At 41.9% G+C, this 20475-nt stretch overlaps 1 protein-coding gene across 3 annotated transcripts in view; it reads left to right on the top strand.

Moving 5' to 3' along the window:
* Positions 1-14211, top strand: part of KCTD16 (potassium channel tetramerization domain containing 16) — a 222660-nt gene extending 208449 nt beyond the window's left edge. For all 3 annotated transcript variants that reach the window (XM_053666504.1, XM_037154089.2, XM_037154088.2), the window contains one exon: positions 5086-14211. In XM_053666504.1, the coding sequence (XP_053522479.1) occupies positions 5086-5540 (455 nt within the window). In that variant the 3' untranslated portion in view covers positions 5541-14211. The remainder of the gene's footprint in view (positions 1-5085) is intronic.
* The last annotated feature ends 6264 nt before the right edge of the window (positions 14212-20475 follow it).

Below are 20475 nucleotides of genomic sequence, written 5' to 3'. Positions count from 1 at the left end.
CCAGCAGGCAGCATGCCCACCTTGCTTGCCTGGGTCCAGCCTCCTGGGACTGTCTCCCCAGCCCTAAGGGTGGTAGCTGTCTCCTGCCGTCACTGTCTTTGTCTCTTCAGGGTCACCTTTTTGCATTTTCACTCCTCCAATATCTATGTAACTGATTCCTTAGAGTAATTTCTCCTTGTTAAGGTACCAGGCAGAGGATCTGTTTCCTGGTTGGCCTGGGCTGGTGCCTGGGTGGTTTCCCCGTCTCAGACTTGCTGGCAATTGCCCCTCTTATTGAGGAGCCCCTGCTGGGCCCATCCAAGGCCAGATGTCCACAAGGGGAAAAGGTCAACCAGAAGTCAGAAATGGTAATTGTCAAGCTCAAAGATGCATTTTTCTCACAAGTTTGCACGACCTGCCTACTCCCAGTCTACACTGTGCCACATCTTTTCCAAGGTTAGCAGAATTATAAAAACATTGATTTGGCCATTATTGACTTTTCTACTGGGATACTAAAAATGTCTTTTAGCAGCCCCAATAAATTAAATCCAGCTGCCACACTCCCAGACGGGCCGGCTCCTGCATCACTGACGGCGAGGACAGGGGAAGGCAGTTCCCCAGCTTTGCTGTAAGTGATGTGCACTGTGTTCCCCAGCATTAGCAGGTAGAGAATTTGAAGTGTGGGGAGAGAGCAGAGCTGCCTCTTTTAAAAATGCATAAGCACTTTGTGAGTTTGCAAAGTCATGTTTCGCTCAGCTCGGTTTGAATTTTTCATAGGAGAGAAATATTCTGTAGCCTTTCTTCTTTTATTTTTCCTTTATCAGCAAGGACTTCCACAGTTGGGGGTGTAGTGGAGAGGGGCCAAGTCCAGTCATACGGTTTGCCTCATTGGTCCTTAGTTTTTCTAAGGTAAAATGTTGGAAGATTTGGGTTTTTAAGGACTTGGAGCAATTGGGTTTCCCTCCCCTCCCAATTTAGTCCAAACTACAAATTTCTCTCAGCTTTGGCTTTAAATTCATGTGTCTTCAAGTAAATTTTTGCCTTGGAAGACTCATCCATTTGTGAAATTGTGAGCACTGTGCTGCAGAGGAACCTTCCTTCCGAAATTGTCCACTGGTTTCACAGTGTGCTAGACACTGTCCCTGTGTGGTTATTCCCACTCCCACACCAAAGTCAGACATCACTAAATGCCCAGCACACATTTTCCTGACACATGATGCTCCAACCAGACCTAAGAATTGGTTATGGAAACACAACAATCATCTCTGGCAAAGCTCCTGATTTGTTTGGTTTATGTATATCAGTGTTTGGCTTATGGTAGAACAAATAGGTATGAATGAATGAGATGCTTACTGGGTACCACAGACCAGGAAACGCTTTTGCATTAGCCATCTCATTTAGTATTCCTAAAACCCCTATGAGGAAGCTACTAGTAATCTTATTTTTCAGATGTGGAAACTGAGGCACAGAGTGGTAATGTAATCTACCCAAGCTGACGAATTGTGAGTCCTAACTCTGGAGCTTGAAATCTGCCCTGTTGTGTTATCCATTCAATGCAGTGCAACATATGTGTTTGGCTCATTCATTCATCCATTCATGCATACATCAGATATTCAGCAAACCTCTATTATGTACCAGATACCAAAAGTGATATACTAGCCAACAATTTCAGCAGTAGTTTATTTTAAAATAAGGTTGAGCAATCAGTCCCTTTGATGAGCAACTGATTAATAAACCCCCAAAGGCAATAAATAATTTGCTTTTTATGTATCAATAAATCAGACTTGTCTTGGAATAAACTGGTGTTCTCCCCATATCTGGCTAATCAATTGTATCCTATTTTCTCCTCAAGTGGAGAGAGTTATTATAGTCAGTATTGAAACCTCAACAAACTAGGAGCAAAAGTCCATTGCAATTTCCACCCTTTCCTGGAAGTTGCACACCTGTCGGTGGGACCGTTGGAGCAAAAGCTCCCAGCCCCCACCTGCATGTCACTTCTGAGCTCTGGTCACACATCTCAGTGGGAAAGGTGGTGGTTAGACAGGCAGTGCTTCCAGAACAGAAGTGAGTGGTTAGCTTCTTGCCTTGGATGTTTCTAAATTTTACTCTGACTCGTCACACAGCACTTCCAGCTGGACTGTATTAGTCCCCATCCTCTTCCTGGACTTCAACATAATATATAGACTTCAGGAGCCATCTTATGAATTATCTTGCCAAAGTGGTAAAACATTCAAATGTTCTCATAAAATATTGAAGCATGTGGTAATATAACAGGCTTCACTAAAATTAAGTTGTTCAATTTCCCTTTAATAGTGAGAGTGCCTAGAAGAAATGGAAAGTAATACTTGCTTTTGTCTGGAAGCTGGAGGAATCTGACTGGCATTTAAACCCAGGGTCATCCCCTCAGCAGTTGAGGGAGGGGGTAGCTGCATCAGAGCCAGGTCCTTGGCTTGGACCCGCCCTAGAGGGCTGCATGCGGTCTTCCACGTGGACACTCGGGGCTCCCTCCCATGTCAGTGTTTGTGTTGTCAGGGGGCTTTTTAGAAAAGCTCCTGGTCTCCCTCTGGAGTCCACAGCTGGAATGATGGTCCCATGAGGAAGGTATCTGTTGGGCAGAAAAACCCAGGGCTTGCCTTGCTATTGGTTCAGCAGGTTTACATCTGTATGTTTTTGTCTTCTTGTAAGCATGCATGTCACCGCATATATTTCTTCTCCTCCCTACACTCTTGCCTCTTTCTTCCTTTTTTTACAGTTAAGTTCAGTTTCTGAACTTTTCTCAAAAAGGATCAGATGAGAGCCACCCTGGGTTTTACTCGTTCTTGTCCCAAATCCTTAAAGCCATTTCTCCATCGAGTGATAATATGGGGATGGCCCGGTTTGGAGAGGCAGAGCCAGAGCCAGATTCTCCAGAAGGAGCAAAATGACCTCCTCAGCATCTGGGCTCTCTGGCCAGGTGATTCAGTTTGTTTGAGTGCCGTCCCATATACCAAAAGGTCATGGGTTCGATTCCTGGTCAGGGCACATGCCAAGCTTGTGGGTTTGATCCCCAGTTGGGTTGTGTACAAAGGCAACTTAGCAATGTTTCTCACATTTCTGTCTTTCTCTCTCTCTGCACCCCCTCTCTGTAAAACCAATAAAAAATGTCCTTGAGCGAAGATTAAAAAAAATTCAGGGCTGGCAGAGAGCAGCCATTTTCCATTGCATTACTCACGTCACCAGCTGGTGCCGGTGGAATAGTGTCTGTTGCATAGACACTTGTTTGTAACAGCTCAGGACAACTGGGACGCTAGTGCTGTGGTGGTTCCTTTGCCTAATCGGATTGTCGCACTTCATTTAATGGGCATATAATACGGTGATTACCATATTTTAAAAAGTGGTTTGAAAGAGAGAGTTCAAACTAGAGATACTCTTAGAGTTGTGATTTATAGGGATTTTGGTGTTTTACTCCCTCTGGAAAACTGCATCAAGATAAGTTGCTGTAAATAGTTAAACCATTTAGATATATAGAGGACAGGCATTGTACCAGAAGACAGGACATGACTTTCCTTGTAGTTCCCATTCTACGTTTCCTCTACTTCGACCGTATTTGAAAACGGCAGTGAAGTGGAATCTTATTATAAGTAACCCATTATTTATGAGAATAAGTTACAATGCACATTAAAATTGGGTCTCCTGTAAAGCACATAAAGATACTACATTATCCTTATCCCCAGTATTACCATCGTAAAGGGCCTTTGTTTCCCTTTATTTTTATGGCTTAAGTGCAGTGAACTATATGATGTACCCAGTGCCTAATGTATGATTAGCAGATAGTTTCAGGTGCATGACTCCAAGAAGACTGTGGCTGTTTAGAGTACATGGCTGGGAGTGGTGACTGATATATTTAGGAAATTGCTTTGCACCATAATCATGGATTTTCTAGTTCAGGGAGCTACCAACTGTGTATTCGAAAAAATGACTGCCCCCAAATCATGGAATTCAGTGCTGGAGTCAAAACTTGGGGAAATAGGGAGACAAGGTCTCACACTAGCTTAAATGAAAAGTCCATGGAAGGACCAGCTTCAGGTATGGCTAGCTCCAGGTATTTAAAAGTCATGTGGATAGTCTTTTATTGAAATTCTACAGTATTCCTTGGAATTACAACAATGGACATGCCTCTGTGCCCACCTCGGAGAGCTCATGCTCTAATAGCTGAGATGCAGAAGGTAAAAAAGAATTCTAAGGAATGTGATATGTGTAATAATAGAGACACAAAATGAAAACCATAATTCAGAGGAAAAAATGGCAAATGTTTCTTAGGAGAGGTAAACAAGAACTTCATTATGAAGTTAAACCTTAAATATTATTTTGAAGGAGAAGCAGGAATTTTGCAGACAGACAAATTGATGAGAAATGGTTAATTATCTTGGAGATGGCATTTTGGAGATCTGTATTTGAGTCCCAGCTTTGAGGGCCTTAGTTTCCTTATGTGGAACTGCCGAGTTCATGGGATTGTCATGACGGCCTGATGAGTGGTGGGTGCACAGAGCTTACACAGGGCCTGGCTTAACGTGAGTCCTCCCTACCCGACAGCTGTTGCTTCACTAGTGTAGACTGCCCTGTTGGGTCTGACTACTGACATGTGGAACTTTGAATTATGGATTGGTGTCAGCCATGGTAAAACAAGCTGGCATTTATTGAGTGCTTACTGTGTACCACATACTTCATTCAGAACTTCATTTGACTTATCAAATTCTCCCTACAACCCCAGGTAGCAGGAAAATCATTATCCTCATCTCACAGATGAGGAAACAGAAGCTTTGAGAATTTAAGAGGTCTGCCAAAGTAACCAGGTTAGTAAGTGGTGGCTGAGTATCCCCCTCCCCCACTGGCTATCTTATTCCAGTGCTGTGGGTTTAAGCATTATACTCTATGTCCTCTTAGCATGCCAATATTAATCCCCTCCCCTCTGTGGACTTGGCTCTGAGTGCCCCTGTTGACCCCTATTCTGGGTGCGACACCACTTCTTCTGAAGACATGGTTTGGAGTGCTCCAGTGTTTGTGTATGGTCAGGTGCTATGCTGCTACTTCAGACACTAATCTCCTGGACCCTGTGCTTCTTTGCAGGTGAGCCTTCTAGGTGGTCATCCTCCCATTGTGATTGCTGCTGCAAGAATGGCAAGGGTGACAAAGAAGGGGAGAGTGGCACATCTTGCAATGACCTCTCCACCTCCAGCTGTGACAGCCAGTCTGAGGCCAGCTCTCCCCAGGAGACGGTCATCTGTGGGCCTGTGACACGCCAAACCAACATCCAGACTCTGGACCGCCCCATCAAGAAGGGCCCTGTGCAGCTGATCCAACAGTCAGAGATGCGGCGGAAAAGCGATCTGCTCCGGACTCTGACTTCAGGCTCCAGGGAGTCAAACATGAGCAGCAAAAAAAAAGCTGTCAAGGAGAAGCTCTCAATTGAGGAAGAGCTAGAGAAATGTATCCAGGATTTCCTCAAGATCAAAATTCCAGACCGGTTCCCTGAGAGAAAACATCCTTGGCAATCTGAACTGTTAAGGAAGTACCATCTATAGGGCAGGGCTGGGGGGGTGGGAAGAGCTACAAACCGTGTAAGCATTTTGAAGTCAACAACCTAAATGAAATTCGTATTTGCAAAGAAAAACAACAACTGACAATACACATTTGTTAGAACACAATGCCCACTGATATACTACTGCCTATTTACCTGATTCACCTTAACACGTAAATTCACAGGGTAGATTTCTTTCCAGGCGTGGAAGTATAAGAAAACCTTTTTTTTTTGGCTTGTTTGTTTGTTTTGTTAACTTGGTCCCATGTGCTGACCACCTTACATATAACGAGAACCAGCTCCAGGAGAGTAGCTGAGGGGCCTTGGAATCATTTCCCCAAGACTGGTTTTTCTTTCATCTTCTACCTCCCTCCTTTGAATGGGAACATGGCAGAAAGATATCTGGCCTAATGGCATATGTTGGATTGTTTTCATTTCCTTTTCCAGTTCTTAATGGGGGAAGGGGGGATGGCAGATTTCTATGGCTTTTCAGTCCAATCTATGACATAGCAGTTTCTGTGGACTCTGTATGCGTGAGGGTTTGTGCAACACAAGTACAAAGAAGTATGTATACAGGCACACAGCGCACATGACCCCAGAGCCCAGACGGGAGATGGGGTACGCCTACTCCCAGCAGCACTGTCTCAGAGCCCCTCACACAGAGGAGCCTCTGCTCTTTTCTTAAAACCCTTCTGTGTTAAGATTTCCCAGCCTCTCTTGGCAACACTTTCTAGCATCATCCAGAAATAACCCTCAGCATCCAGAAATCATTTTATTTCAAAATTAATACCCTCAGGCTCCATTTTACTAAGTTGCTCTTTCTCTGCAATCAGAGGGAGTGAGAAGAGCTAGTCAAACATCTTTTGTATTAAACAAACATTCATATCCACAAAAACCCCTACTCAATGGCTGCACACTCAGCCTTCCCTACCCAGTGTTTTTCACAGTGTGGCCTTTGTCCATGGTCCACATTAAATTCTATGCACTCCCAGGTAATTGTGGAAGCAAGAACACCACACAGTTCACACTTGAATCAGGGTCCAGTCTTTTGCTTGTTTAAGAGGGAGTTGTAATCTAACTCCTCCTAGTAATCACTCCTAAGCTCACACACCTGCAGTGCAACACTGCTGCTTTCCTGTAAACAGCTGTGTGTGCGCTGGGATTCTGGGACTTGGCTGTGTCCATACGAGGACTGGCTGTCGTTGCTCTCATGTCTAAACAAATCCACTAGATAACTGGAGCTCCAAAGCTGAGGTTTTGACTTTCTAAACTATTTTTTGTGATTGCATCCTTGACCTTTATAGACACAGCCAAAAATAAACTGTTAATAGCCACCCAGCCATGTGACTCTGAGTCTATTAATGCACCAATAGCTTTTCCGCGTAGACTTGTGGTAAATGAAGATTAAGAGACAAGATTTTATTTTTGGCATTCCTCATGCATTTCAGTGGGAACTGAAAAATAATTGGTCAACATTATTTTTGTGCCAAGTACTCCTAATGTTTTAAATGGTGTGTTTGTATGTCTGTGTATGTATCACAGGTAATAAAGGCAACTGGATGATGTCTGTAGGGGGGAAAATAATGACCAATTGCTTCTTTTGGAAATCTCTTATTGTTACCTTTTTATTATGTTAGAGGCTCTGTTCTGGTTCCTATTATTAGTGCCCATTAGCATAGGCCTTTCTTTCTGAATTCTTGCCTTTACGCCTGTGCAACAGACTCAGCCAGTGTTTCCTTGTTGTGGTGATTTGAATAGAGTATAAAGTTTTACATAAGTGCAATAGAAAGGGTATTGGGGAGTTGAGTTGTCAAGAGAATTATGATTAATGAATTTAAGTGTTTTTCCTTTTATACATCCATATATTAGCAGACATTTGCTGTTAATTGCAACATAGCTTTGCAAAGCTTACCAAATATGTCTTCATTATTTTCAATGCTTCTTAACAACACATCAAAATACCATCCTATTCATAATAATGGATCCTGCAAAGAATCAAAGAACTTAATAGGTCAAGAAAAAGTTGAATTTGATGAAAATACCCTCAAATTTACTTTAGTCAAATGACTCTTGTGACTATCCTAGAAGTGTTGTCAGAGTCAGGCTTACACAAAGTGACCAGGGTCCCAGCCTCCTCCAACTTCAGACCCGAATTTAATGGCATCAAGATGAAGACACCCTCGTAGGAAGTGGAGAACTAATGTGACAGTAGTCAGCCCACTGCTTTGACTACGTACTTTAAACAGAAAATTAAATGCTTCAAATAAATTGTCATGGCATTATTTCTGTCCCTTGACCTGTCATGGTTGTTTTGTGCATAGGCACTCTGTACCCCCAGTGAACCCAACTAGGGTAGGAAATCTGTTTAAAACAAAACATCATCATCTGGTGCAGTCACCCACCCTACATAGACCAAACAGCTAAAACGACATGACGTTCATTTGCTTGGCTACTGGTCTAGAGACAGACATAGGTCTGGTCAGAAAGAAAACTCTGAGGAGGTGTCGAGGAAGTGGCCACCTTCAGACTGAATTTAAGTGGAGCTGTTATTAAGTGATGCGTATGCAGCCTGTGACATGGAAAATGAGTTCTGGGCGAGGGAGTTACAGATTAAATTCTCTAGTGGTCCTGGTAGTCACTGTGATTCAGGCCTGTTTTGCTAAACTTAAAATTCTTTTGAGAACTTTTAGTTCAATTCTGGACATAACAATATAGGTGGCTCGCTTCTTGAATATTGGTTATGATAAGGGCCATAAGTTGCTGATATGAAGAAACTAATAGCATCCAGTAGGTCAAGCGAATGAAAAGTCACCCATGTAGAGACCCAGCCCGGGTTGCCTCCTGGGAAACCCTGCTGTCTGAAATTTGGTGAACTTGAGTAGGTCGTCCCCTACATGTGTGTGGTTCTCCTGAAGGCAGACATGTATATGTATAAAGTCCTCCTATGCCCTGTCAAGAAGAGAGTGGCCTGTGTTCATCAGAAAAAGGGGAAGACAGGAGAACAAACTGTGAGATCATGTGGTAGTATGCTCACCCTTCCCCTCCCCTGCTAAGAAAAAGCTGCACTGAGATGTAGGCATAAAACGGCAAAGTGCAGTGGCTTCCAAAGTGCATAGTGATGTTATCCTTTGTTATTGTAGGCACCATTATCTTACTGGAAGTGTATGCATGGAGAATTGAAATAAAAGGGGAACAACGCACAAACCCTAAGTGTTCCCTTCACTCTTTCTTCCTCCTCAGCTATGTTTACCCTGAACCGATTCATTTGGGGGGAGGGTGCATATTTATTAAAGGGGAAGCAACATGGGGTTCTCACTTTTCAGTTGATCTTGTTTGATTCTGAGGCATCTTTCCCCGTGGGCACAGATGTGTGTCTTTCATTCTGGGTCCTCTTAGTTGCCACTGCTTGAGCTTCTGGAATACTTTTGCTCTTCTGGGTTTTCAATTCCTCTCTGATTATCCTTTGTCTATGCCAAGCAAAACATGCTCCAGTGATAAAATCAAAGGCATATATGGTGTTTTGCAAAATTACTTGTTTCCAGCTTCCATGAACGGGAGCCAAACTTTGATTCTCATACATTTTCTTTCACTACAGTTCCACCCCTTCCACTCTGTGGTTTACACACTGAATTAACCCAGAGAACTTTAACACTGCCATTTCTGCCGTGCCCTGGAAGATGTCAAGCTGTGGAATCTGACTAACCTTGGCCTGCTAGGTGATTTTTACTGGAATTAATAAGACTTTGTGAACTCTCAGGTGGAACTCTTTGTCACCTCCACTTGACATAGCAATTTTCAAGGGAAAAATGAACACAGTTATTTTTCCCTCCAGTGACAGTCTGGCAAATAAATGTTTTTTTCCCCAATTTGCATGCTGGGTTATAGGTGTAGCATGGACCATTTCTCTCTCTAATGTCTTGATATTGATGGTATCTTGCAATCTTGATGGCCCAGTGTTTCAATTTATTTATTTTCTTCTATGTTGTCAAAATACCACACTGGAGGAAGAATCAGAGTGAGCATCCTGTGTTCCAAGTTAACATCGAGTTAGGTGTCCTTTGTGTAGGATGGCACAGTGATTAATGTCTGCAGAGAAATTAGACCGAATGAAACCTGCTGGAATGAGTTTGATTTATATTGCTTTCATCATTCTGGTTCTCAATGAAGTGGTTATTGCTCTCCACCTTTGCTGAAAGAATAGAGTCTTAAACTTTGATAATCACAGTGTTGTGATGTGAACACAAAGAGTATTTGTCTTAAACGTCTGTTTTTTGTTTTTTTTTTTCATCTTGCCATACACATCAGAATGGAGGTTCTTTATTCAGTGACTTCCATCACAAACTTTCTGGCAGTGTTTTCAACCCTCAGTCTGCCCAAAAGTCACGTGTGGCACTTGTTAAAAATTCCTCCGCCCTAACCCCTGAAAGTTTTCAGAAACTTCAAGTAGTGCCAAGGAATCTGCACTTGGGTCTACTATTCTTAATAATTTGGATGGGACAGTCTGTGGACCTTACTTTCAGAAACTCTGCTATTTTAGAGACTACGCAGGGGTCAGCTTTTCTCTCACTTCCTAGTGGCACTTCCTTTCCACTACAAATAAGTCAAAGCATGCATTCCCTACTAAGAGAAAAGCCTGAAGAAGCCCATACCAGGGCTAGGGTAGAGTGAGTTTCCGAGATCCTTTTACCCTTTTGTCTGTCATCCATAACCTCTTGTCCATTTTTCTTGTGCTTGTATCTTTTGCTAATTTATTTGTTTTTACCAAACTAGAAGCCTGTATAAATAGTTTTGCCCCTGGGTAGAGGGGAGCACAGCTCTGAGTGAGATGTATCCTAGTAATGCCCAACAGGCAATAAAAATAAGGAACTCACCCAAGGAGAGAAGGAGAGTTCATCTCCAGGCCCTTAGGCAGTTGGAGTCAGGAGCTTGAGAGTGGTCTCTAATTCCATCATGTGGAAGGACCCATAAGTTGGGTCCATTATGAACATATGCACATGTCATCGAAAGTACTATGCAATGATCAGTGAATTTAGCTGTGTTTCACCAATAAAATGCATTGAGTTGCTATGTTTATCCAATTTGACTCACACAGGACTGTGAAGCTCTTAGAGAGTTGAAGACTCTGATCCTCAACATTAATTAAAAACTTCAAGCAAACCCTGGAGGGAGACTAAATATAAAAAAAGAAATAAAGAGTGAATGCAAACTAGTGGTCATATTCCATGTATAATGGCACAGAGTTCTGTAACTTTCTAGTCTCTCTGACTGGGGGAGATGGCCATACCCTGATTGTTTGGACAGAAACCTTTCGGAGGGCTTCAGTGGTCTGGTTGGTTCTGTCCCTGTAACAACTGGAGAGGCACCATTTTTCCTTCCACTGTAAGAAACAGAATGAATGGCTTAAATTCACATTTGTTGGGATTGTCAATGAATATTTAGGTAAGGCTGCTGCCAAAGGAAAGTGGACAATGGCTAGTGAAATGAATGAGCTTGAGCCACTAGTTCAGGTTACTTGGCCATGATTTCTAAAACTGGGATCTGATTCTGCTTGCCTCCCCTCTTCTACTTCCCAAGTGGGATCCCTTCACTGCTCCAGCTTTGTAACCTTTTAAAAAATGTTCCTCTTGTTTGTGAACAAATTATGTTGCTTATTGGTTAAAGAATTTTTGGTTCCTTAATTGTTCTTCTTGATTTACTTTGAAAAGGTGAAGAAAAATGTACCCTGGCCCAGCAACTATCAAGGGGTTGCTTTGGTGACAGGGACAGTAATTTTCCTGCTAATCAGCACTTAAGGCCAACTGGAGGATTTAGTAAGTCTCCTTTATCCTGCAGCCTCTTCCATCTTGTCAGTTTATTCTTAGCATTGACCTTTAAGGTAATTCACCTGCATTTGGACAATAAAAACCAACATATCTCCCAACTGTCTCCCTGCTGAAGTGGACTCCATCCATCACACATGGAAGCAGGATTGATGCACTAGTAGTGGAGAATTCTGGGTTGCTTTGTAATTGCACTACATGTGAGCGTGTGAGCATGTGGATGTGCATGTACACACATGTGCAGTTGTTAGGTCGGTGATGAGTCATTGGCTAAGGCCGGTGGAGACAGTCTTTAGTTACAAAGTTTCACAGCTTTTAATTCAGTACAGTAGTTCCTGCTGAGGGTGTTGGTCCTTGAGAATGTTGAGTAAGGCTGCTCTCTTGATGTGAAATTCAAACAGATTTCTGGGTAAAAGTCAAACTTGTTTTCATTTGTATAGTGAACTAGTGGTGCCTTCCTCAAAAAAAAAAACAAAAAAAAAACAAGAAAGGAACGAGAGAGAGAAAAAGAATGTTTTGAAATCTAAAACAAATTGAGGGTTCACGTGGATCATCCCTGGTCTCTCTCAGCTGCAGCCAGTGGTCAGTGGTTTGTGCCTGTATGTGAGAGACAGGGACAACTGCAGGAGACGCTGTCTCTGATTTGGTGGTTTATGTGCATTTAAGGTAGTGACTGTCACAGGGGGTTGCTTTTGCATCCCATGGGACATTTGGCAATGCCTGGGGACAGTTTTGATTGTTGTGACTTGAGAGGTGTTATAGACATTGAATAAAAAAAGAACAGGGATGCTGTTAAACACCCCACAGTGCACAGTAGAGCCCCCACAATGAATTATTCAGCTCCAAATGTCAATAGGACTGAGGTTGAGAAACCTGAGTTAAGAGTTGGCTCAAATTTTTCAAGGCATTCCTACCATGTAGACAAAGACCTTTAGGTCAAGAGATAGGATGAAGTAGAAGAAGAATTAATCATTGGTTCCACCTTAAAGCTGTACAGGGTTTACCTGATGTTAAATACAACTATCTCCTCATACAGATGTGACCACTGAGGTTTAGAGGGAGAACTGCATCCCTTTTCTCCATACTGTGGCCGTGATGGACAGGCCTGTGGTTTAGGCCTCTGCCTTCTGCTTCAGTCTCTCTCTGCTTCTGAAAAATGATACTTCAGTGAAGACAAAAACCTTTTAACAGCTAGATGTGTTTATTACAAAGCAGAATGGGAGTGCTTTCAGTTCACCTGACACTATCAGAGATGTTTTTAAACTGATTAATAGCAAACAAGAAGGTGCTCTCAGAAATGAAATAGATAAAAGGGAGAAACTATAGTTAGAAGATACCAATGATTTCATTGGCTTTAACTGCTCATTGTGGACTTTGTTTAAGCTTATCCCTCACTAACGATAACCCTTAGATCTTGGAAAACGTGATCCTCAGACTCACACAGGTGGCCCCATGCCCTTGTCTTCAAAGATATGAAAATTCCAAGCACAGATTCTGGTTGCTTAGCCTTATGTCATGTATATGCACTGATTTTATTAAGACACAAAACATATTTGTGTCTTAAATAATTTGACTTTTTCTTTTAATTGATCATACCAAACTCCCTGTGATAGAATAAAGGCTCAATCATTCTATCCCCATTGAATACAGGGGAAACCGAGGACCTAGGGGGTTGGTTAGCATAAATTTATTTATCTGTTCATTCATTGATTCAGCAGGTATTTGCTGCATGCATTTGATCCTGCAGGTGCCCGCTGTGAGATTCTGCTAGAAAATCAAACTTGGGATATCGAACTTGAATTCAGATTGCCTAAATCCTAGACTGACATTATTTCTTTATATAGTTCTGATCAACATTCTAGACTTATAGTTTAAATATGGTTATAAATAATGTATATTAAGGAGTTACTATTATGTACTGGAAACTCCACTAAGTGCTTCATACACCTCAGCATATTTAATGCTATCGTAACCCAATGAAATAGGCCCTGTTCTCATCTGTGTTTGCAGATAAGTTCAGGGAGGCTCAGATAGGTAAAGTGGCACATAATTCCACAGTGGCAGACTCAGTTTATTTTTTGGGTTAAGCCACTCAAAGGCTGATGGCTTAACCACATCGCATCACAACCTTTTCCCTTCACATTTCTCATTTCTTCTACTCCATGCAAAAGATAGTGAGGAAGAATCCAGACCAATGCCCTCCTGAAAATTGTTGGCTATTTTCCATGGCAAACCCCAATAGATAGGCATCTCCCCAGGAAATAAAGGAAAGGCAGACTTGGAGGGTTACTTTTGCCTAGCACAAACTGTACTTTATGACACAAGCCTGATGGAGGGGCAGCAATATTGTAGACCAAGCAGCTGGTGAGTACTGATACCCCGTGAAACCCAAAGTGGCCAGATAGCTTCCACGCCAGGAGGACTGCACCTGCCACCACTCACTGTGCTGTTTCCACATTATCAGGGCAAATTTCATGAGAAGTAGAATAGGCAGATGTGCCTGTGTGTGTGTGTACAAGAATGTATCTGCCATTGTCATCTTTTGGCTTTTTAAGCAATCATGGGCTTTGTTCAAGACAGGTCAGGAATCCAAGTGTGACTAGCTGCTCCCAGCATCTCATGACTACTGTGCTAAGTTGGGAAAATGAGAGACAGCTACAGAAAAGAGATGGCACTGAGATATGTGAGTGTGTGCAAGAGGCGTGTGTGTGCATGTGTGTTGCCTATGTGTGTTCATGTAGAAAATTTTGTGTATATGTGTATATATATTTGTACATCCAAATGTATATATCTATATCTATACTTATGTATACATACATAAATGAATCTCATAGTTTGTAACTCTGGAATTTTGAGTTTGACAGATGATGATTTATATTTGGTTTTCTAGATAGTTTAATACAGTTATATTTTCCAAAAGTCTCTTTAGGAGTGTATACATTTATTTATAGTACAGAAACTATAATTAAAATGCTTTGGTTTAACATCTATTGATACAAAACCAAACAAAAGTGCATTTGAGGAAAAGCCAAGCTTGTAAAAACTGGCTTTCTTATTTGAATCATTTGTTGGAATTTCAAACTGTGTATTCAAACATACTCATTCAAAAGAAGAACCATCCTCACTGAATGAACATGATGATGTTTAGGGAGAGAATAAGGACACACAGGTCTGTGACAGCACAACTCCATCCTGCTCATGGCACTTCACCAACACATTGGTTTCTTTATTCTCTCCCCACTGGTTTTTACTTCATCATTCCTGGGGGTCCCTGTAGCCCTACACACATTGTAGTTGGAACTAATGATCTGTTTAATTATTTTAAACCTATAGTAAATAATTTATAACATGTATATTGTAAATATATATGAAAGCTCAAGGGCACATTGTAATAATAACCACTTTCTGAACTCCTGCAAATAACCCTTTAAGCCTGTTTTAAACTGATACCACAATAGTTGCTCAAAGAAGGAACAAAATAGTGAAATGAAAGAAAATATTAATGATCTGTTTTGGCATCCTATGGACATAATGACCAAATGACTAAAATTTGGGTACTCTTAAGGAGACAGTAACATGTTTTCATTCATAGTAATGTGCTTTGCATATTTCAAAGAATGTGAAAGTGTTTTTGGTCAACCTATGCAAACCAGAGTGTCAGCACACAAGCCCAGGTCATCAGACCCTCAGCCTGGCTCTCCACCCAGGGTCCGGCTGAGAGTCTAAGTACAGAGTCCCCTCCTCCCAGGGACCTGTCAGGTTGGCTCACACAATCAGAAACCTTTACAATCTAATCCAATATGATCAGTCATTTTTTTCCCCATAAGCTCCCTGTAAATGTGATCTTAAAAACACATGAAAGAAAATTAGTTTCTTAGCAATCAAATGTCCTAATTAGGTTTAAGAACACATGAAAAAGAACTGGCTGTTTTTCTGAAAATTTGGAGAACAGAGGAAGGTTTTACATTATCTCTGGCTTCAGGTTTCTCTAACATTTTCTTTCATTTATTTATTTTTAATTCCAAAGGAGAATGTTAAATCAGGAGAATTTTCCTTAAAATATTATGCTTAGTTTGCAAACAGACAGACTCACATATTTTTGTAACTCATGGAGGGGGACATTGAGAGGTGGCGGTGCCCATCCTTCATTACCCTGTTTCTGATCTAAGGAAATGGTTCTGTGAACGAGCAGTGTGGCATCGTGCCTAATGCACACAAACGCAGCGGGAGCTGCATTGCTGAGCGTCCTGCTGGAGGCTGTTCATAGGATCTGCTGTGAATGAGTCACCACTCAGATTAATGATGGCACTCAGCTTGTTTCTCTTATGGGCACTTAGTTCATGAAATCAAAATTCTTCGTGTTGCCTGAAGGAATTGAACTAATAATCTTAGTTGAATTCCTGTTCTCATCATTCAGAACCAGCCGAGCACTGGGTCAAACCTAACAAACACAATAATTGGTCCAAATTAAATAGACATGTCTAAATATTATCAGCACCATTCTGGACACTCGCAAAGACCCTGTTGCTTAGGTTGAGTGGAGATCTCCAATACAATCTGCCAGGGAGTATCAGATTCCTACATCTATTCCTGACTCTGTGAAGGTGACGTCACCACAGCAAGAAGAGCCTGTGTTTTGCTGGGGCCAATACTGAGTGGCGTTCTACTGGGGCTTTGCTCATGTTCCTTTTCCCTGACCTCATTCAAGTGCTTGATGACCTGGGTCAGTTAGCTGCACATTGATGTATCCCAAGTGACACCCACTGAATTACCTCTTTTCCTTTACAATGCAGTTTGCTTGTACATAACTGTAATGTCAACTGTTTACAGGTTCTCTTTGTGTGTAATTGTGATAGCAGATTTAGCTAAAACTTTAAAGGAATCTGTTTACCGAATGGTGTTCAAATGAATGTTCTTATTGCAATATAAACATTGTTAATTCTGGACTCACACAAATGCATGTCTACATGTCACCAACTCCCAGCAGCTCGGTTATTCAGCAGTCTGTGAATAGCAAATATACATAAACTACTGTGACTCTGATAACTCAGTGACTGTTATTACCTTAGTATGTAACACTAGATTTTAGCCTGCTGTATTTCTTTCTTACCTATTTGTTTTTGCTAGAGAAACACGGTAAAAGATAGTACTACTAATTGTCCCAGTGGAATTGCACACCGTTTTGGTGACCATTGGTCCACCCAAAGGCAGCTGCCTATTGCTGGAACAATGGCCCTGAGCAACAGATAAATACATACATACATACATAGTATGTTTGCAACATCTACAATGCTAATTACTACCATCTATTCTCACTGCCAGTGGAACAAATTGCTATTTTCTCTGGAATCACTGATGGATATAAAAACCTTAATTTGCTATTAACTGCTTTCCTCTTCTGTTCAGTTGTTATAATATGGTAAATGATACAGGTGCAGTATCAGTATTGTAAAATGTGGTAAAAACTACAAAAGTTATTCTGTGGATATATTTTAAAAGGCAGACAAGAAGATATATTTCAGATTCCTTGTGTGAATATAATTACAGACATAGGTAACTATTTTTATGTGTTTCCATAAATGACTCCATTTCATATACATTGTAATTTAGCACTGATCATAATAAATCATTTGGTAACATTTAGTTGTTATATATCTATATCTATTTTCAATATACATAAGAGACTGATGATTCAACATTATTTCATGCTAACTCAAGAATTTTAGATGAAAGGTAATTACCATGGCAATTAGTTTATTTATGGTTTGCCGTGGCAGCTTGCTGGATGGGGGTATAAAAAAGGAGACTTAATAAGTTGGTTATTTAGAATTCAGGAATAAGACTGCAAGGAGGTGAGGTGTTGCCTCTATCTCTTCTCAGTGGGGTGGCTTTACACTGTCAAGCCTCATTAAACCTCAGTTTCCTCATCTGTAAATAGGAAATAAAAATAATAGATAACCTCATAAGGTTTCTGTGAGAATTATATAATTCAAGTAGAGCATTTAGTACAGCATCTGTTACATTAAATAAATGTGTGATAATCCCTATTAATCCCTTTTACTATTATCCAAAATGTACATTTAGAAAAGGAGTTCAGCTTCAACACTCAGAACATCTGTCTATTGTCTATATTTGTATCTCTATTTATATATCTATATAATCTATATCTATATTTCTCTATATAGTTTTTATCTTTAGCCTTTTAGGGCATTGCCTACAGAGCCAAGCGTTTATATATTTTGTAATCAAAAGGGAAAATTATAAGGAGAAAAAAGAGAAAACAGCTTGGAGGAGCTTCAGAAGTAATTTAGCCTTTCAGTGCCATGAGGTATAATTGACAGAACACTTGTCTAAAGTATGCACTGAAAACAGGAAGGGAATCAGATGATGTAAAACCTGGGAAATAGAACCTTTTGCACCCTCCATTTTATAATTTTGAAATGTGCCTTTTATTTAAAGCCCTAGGAGTTAGTCAGTGAAGGTGATTTCAATCCAGAAATCACCTTTATTTAACCCAGAATCTCCCAGACTTCCCTCAGCAAAGATCCTCCTGGTTTTGAGGTATACACATTGAGAAATTTATCCCAATCTCCTCTTTGTACAAGCTAAGGCCCAGAGAAGGGAAGGGAAGTGTTGAAGGTGTGGAGGTCCTGGGTCCAGAAGCCCCTCTCTCCACTCAGGCTACAGCACTTCCTCCCAAGCCTCTCTCCTGTCAATGACTGACAATGACAAGGAAAAGCCCTTGTCATTGGAAAGCCCTTCTAAATTCACAACATCTGTCTTGCACAGACCCAAGGTGAGAGTCCCATGTGGTATCAAAAGCCAGGCAGGTGCAAGGTGAGGACCCAGCGTAAGCATTTCTTCCTTAGACTCAGTCACCCCTGAGATTGATCAGGGTCAGGGCCTGCTTGGGCTGCCCTAAGCTATTATTAGAGATGGTTGCCATGGTGACACAGATGCTGGACTATGCTGTCCCTCAGCCACCAGAAAAATCTGAGCTTAGATAAACCAAAGTGGGAGAGGGGTTTGGAGGAGAATTTTATTATGAATTCTCCTGTGGGAAGCTGTGGATTTTCCTCCCAAAAACATAAACAGAAAACCCAAGCACTGAGAAATTGCTCAAGTAGAGCCAAAACATCATTAAATGCAGGTTGTCAGGAAAGGCTCTGTCCCCACTGTTCGAGACCAATACAGGCCATGAAGGGTACACACCAAGGGGAAGGTTGGCTACAATCTTACAGGCCACAGCTTTGAAGGGTGAGCAACAATGAGGAATTGATTTGTCCCCATTGTTCTGCAGCTAAGTGCTCTACAAATCAAAGGTCCCGGGAATACTCCTGGAACCTCTGCCATGTAGGTTGTAAGGACCCAAGGCTGTTCTGTCTACTGACCTGGAAGCCTGGATGGAAAGGATGGTGTGTGGGAAGCCTACCCAGGAATATGCTGTTGGAGAACCAGGAGAAAGGTTCCTCCTCAAGCTCTTTGGATAGACTTGGGTGGCATATGTCTTTATCCATCTCAGCTCTGTAGTTCCAAAGACTTACAAACAGCCGTCACCCTAAAACTCACTTATCTGATGAATTGAGTTGAACAGGACTTGTTCAGAAGGATTATAGCTTTTGGAAGGAAGGCAGTGAAACAGGGATAAACACCACCTTCTTGGATAATGCTTTCCCCTCTGATTGTAAGCCAAAGGCAGCCTTCCCTTCCATGCCTATAAAACACCCAGAGCCCTGTCAGTCTTGGCCCCCATGGCTGCAGCCACAGGACATGTCACTATTGGTGTTTACCCTGGTAGGGGTGGGTAACAACTCCTAGCCAGGCAGACACCCTTGGCTTCAAATAGACCAAACTTGCCTTGTGAAGCTTAAGAATCACGATGGGTCCACAGCAAAGGCCCTGGTTTCCCAAATGCTCCCAATCCCTGAGAGCTTCAGTTACATCCAGGAAGCTGTACCTTTGTCTCAGTAACCTTGCTGTGAAAGCATTAGAAAAAAAGTCTTTGGCTTGTTTTCCTTTTTCTGCTGGCCTGCACTATGGATTATGCCCCATCCTCGGGATTACAAGAAGGAAAACACTATTCAACTTAAAGGTAGATGATGTACTGAGTGGGACTGCTGTTCCTCTGTGATCAGGCCTGGGCTCCAATGTGCTGTCTGACCCCATGGACTCCCTGGTGTTTTGTGAAGCAATGAAATCTGCCACCTCCAAGACATAAACTCACAATACCATGCGATTCACAAACAAGCGATTCTTCTCTCTGTCTCTCCTGGCCTCTCCAATTTTGTTTGCCTCTTTGCATTCCTGTTTCTCTCTCTTTATCCTGTTTACACTTTGTATGTCTGATATACAAAGTCAACATGTTCCACAAACCACAGCACCCCTTATCTGACACCCCCACCCCCCACTTCTCTCTAGGCCTTTTTCCCTCGCCTGATCTGAAAACAAGGACTTTGGAGGTGACGCTTCTATGCATCGTTTTGCCATCTTTCTTCTCTGCTAACATTTCCCTTGTCTCTGCCTGGTCTCCCACTTGGGGGCATGGATGGGAGGGGGCAGAGGAGGCTTTGGTGGCTCCTACAGGTTGACCATTTCAGATTGTCTTGGAGAAAGAACAGCTGGTCTACTTAAGAGAGAACAAAAGACAAGCAGAAGGTAAGAGGGATGCTGGTGGATCCTTTTGAGTTGTGTCCTTCCAAAGTTACTGTGAATGGATCAGCTGTCCTCACTCTTCCTTCTGACAATGACACCTCAGGGGGTGGAGTGGATGTCCAAGCTTTTTCCCTGTGCTTAGGGACTTGTCTCCTGTCTGACCAGAGGCACAGCTTGTGTTTCAGCAAGCCTGGTGTGAATCTCCACACCAGGTGTTGTCTTCCACATGGGTGGATGGGAAGAGATTGTTAAGGGTGGACAAACAGTGAAGTAATGGATGTTGGAGATGTGCTTCTTCCCCCTGGCCCCTGGGAAAGAGTGTCTCTCAGTCCCTGTAACTAATGCACTGTTAGGTTTCTTTCATAAAGAGATGGCTGCTCCCCTCTCTCTGCCATGTGACATTAATGCATGCAAGAGGGTATGAAGATGGATACAGAAATGTCAATAACACTGGGTCTGTGTGCCCAA

This window comes from Artibeus jamaicensis, unplaced genomic scaffold, assembly GCF_021234435.1.
Source record: "Artibeus jamaicensis isolate MK-2021 breed Jamaican fruit bat unplaced genomic scaffold, CSHL_Jam_final contig_456, whole genome shotgun sequence".
Taxonomy (NCBI): domain Eukaryota; kingdom Metazoa; phylum Chordata; class Mammalia; order Chiroptera; family Phyllostomidae; genus Artibeus; species Artibeus jamaicensis.
Note: the sequence above shows the minus strand (reverse complement) of the source record. Positions and strands in the feature narration are given on the sequence as shown.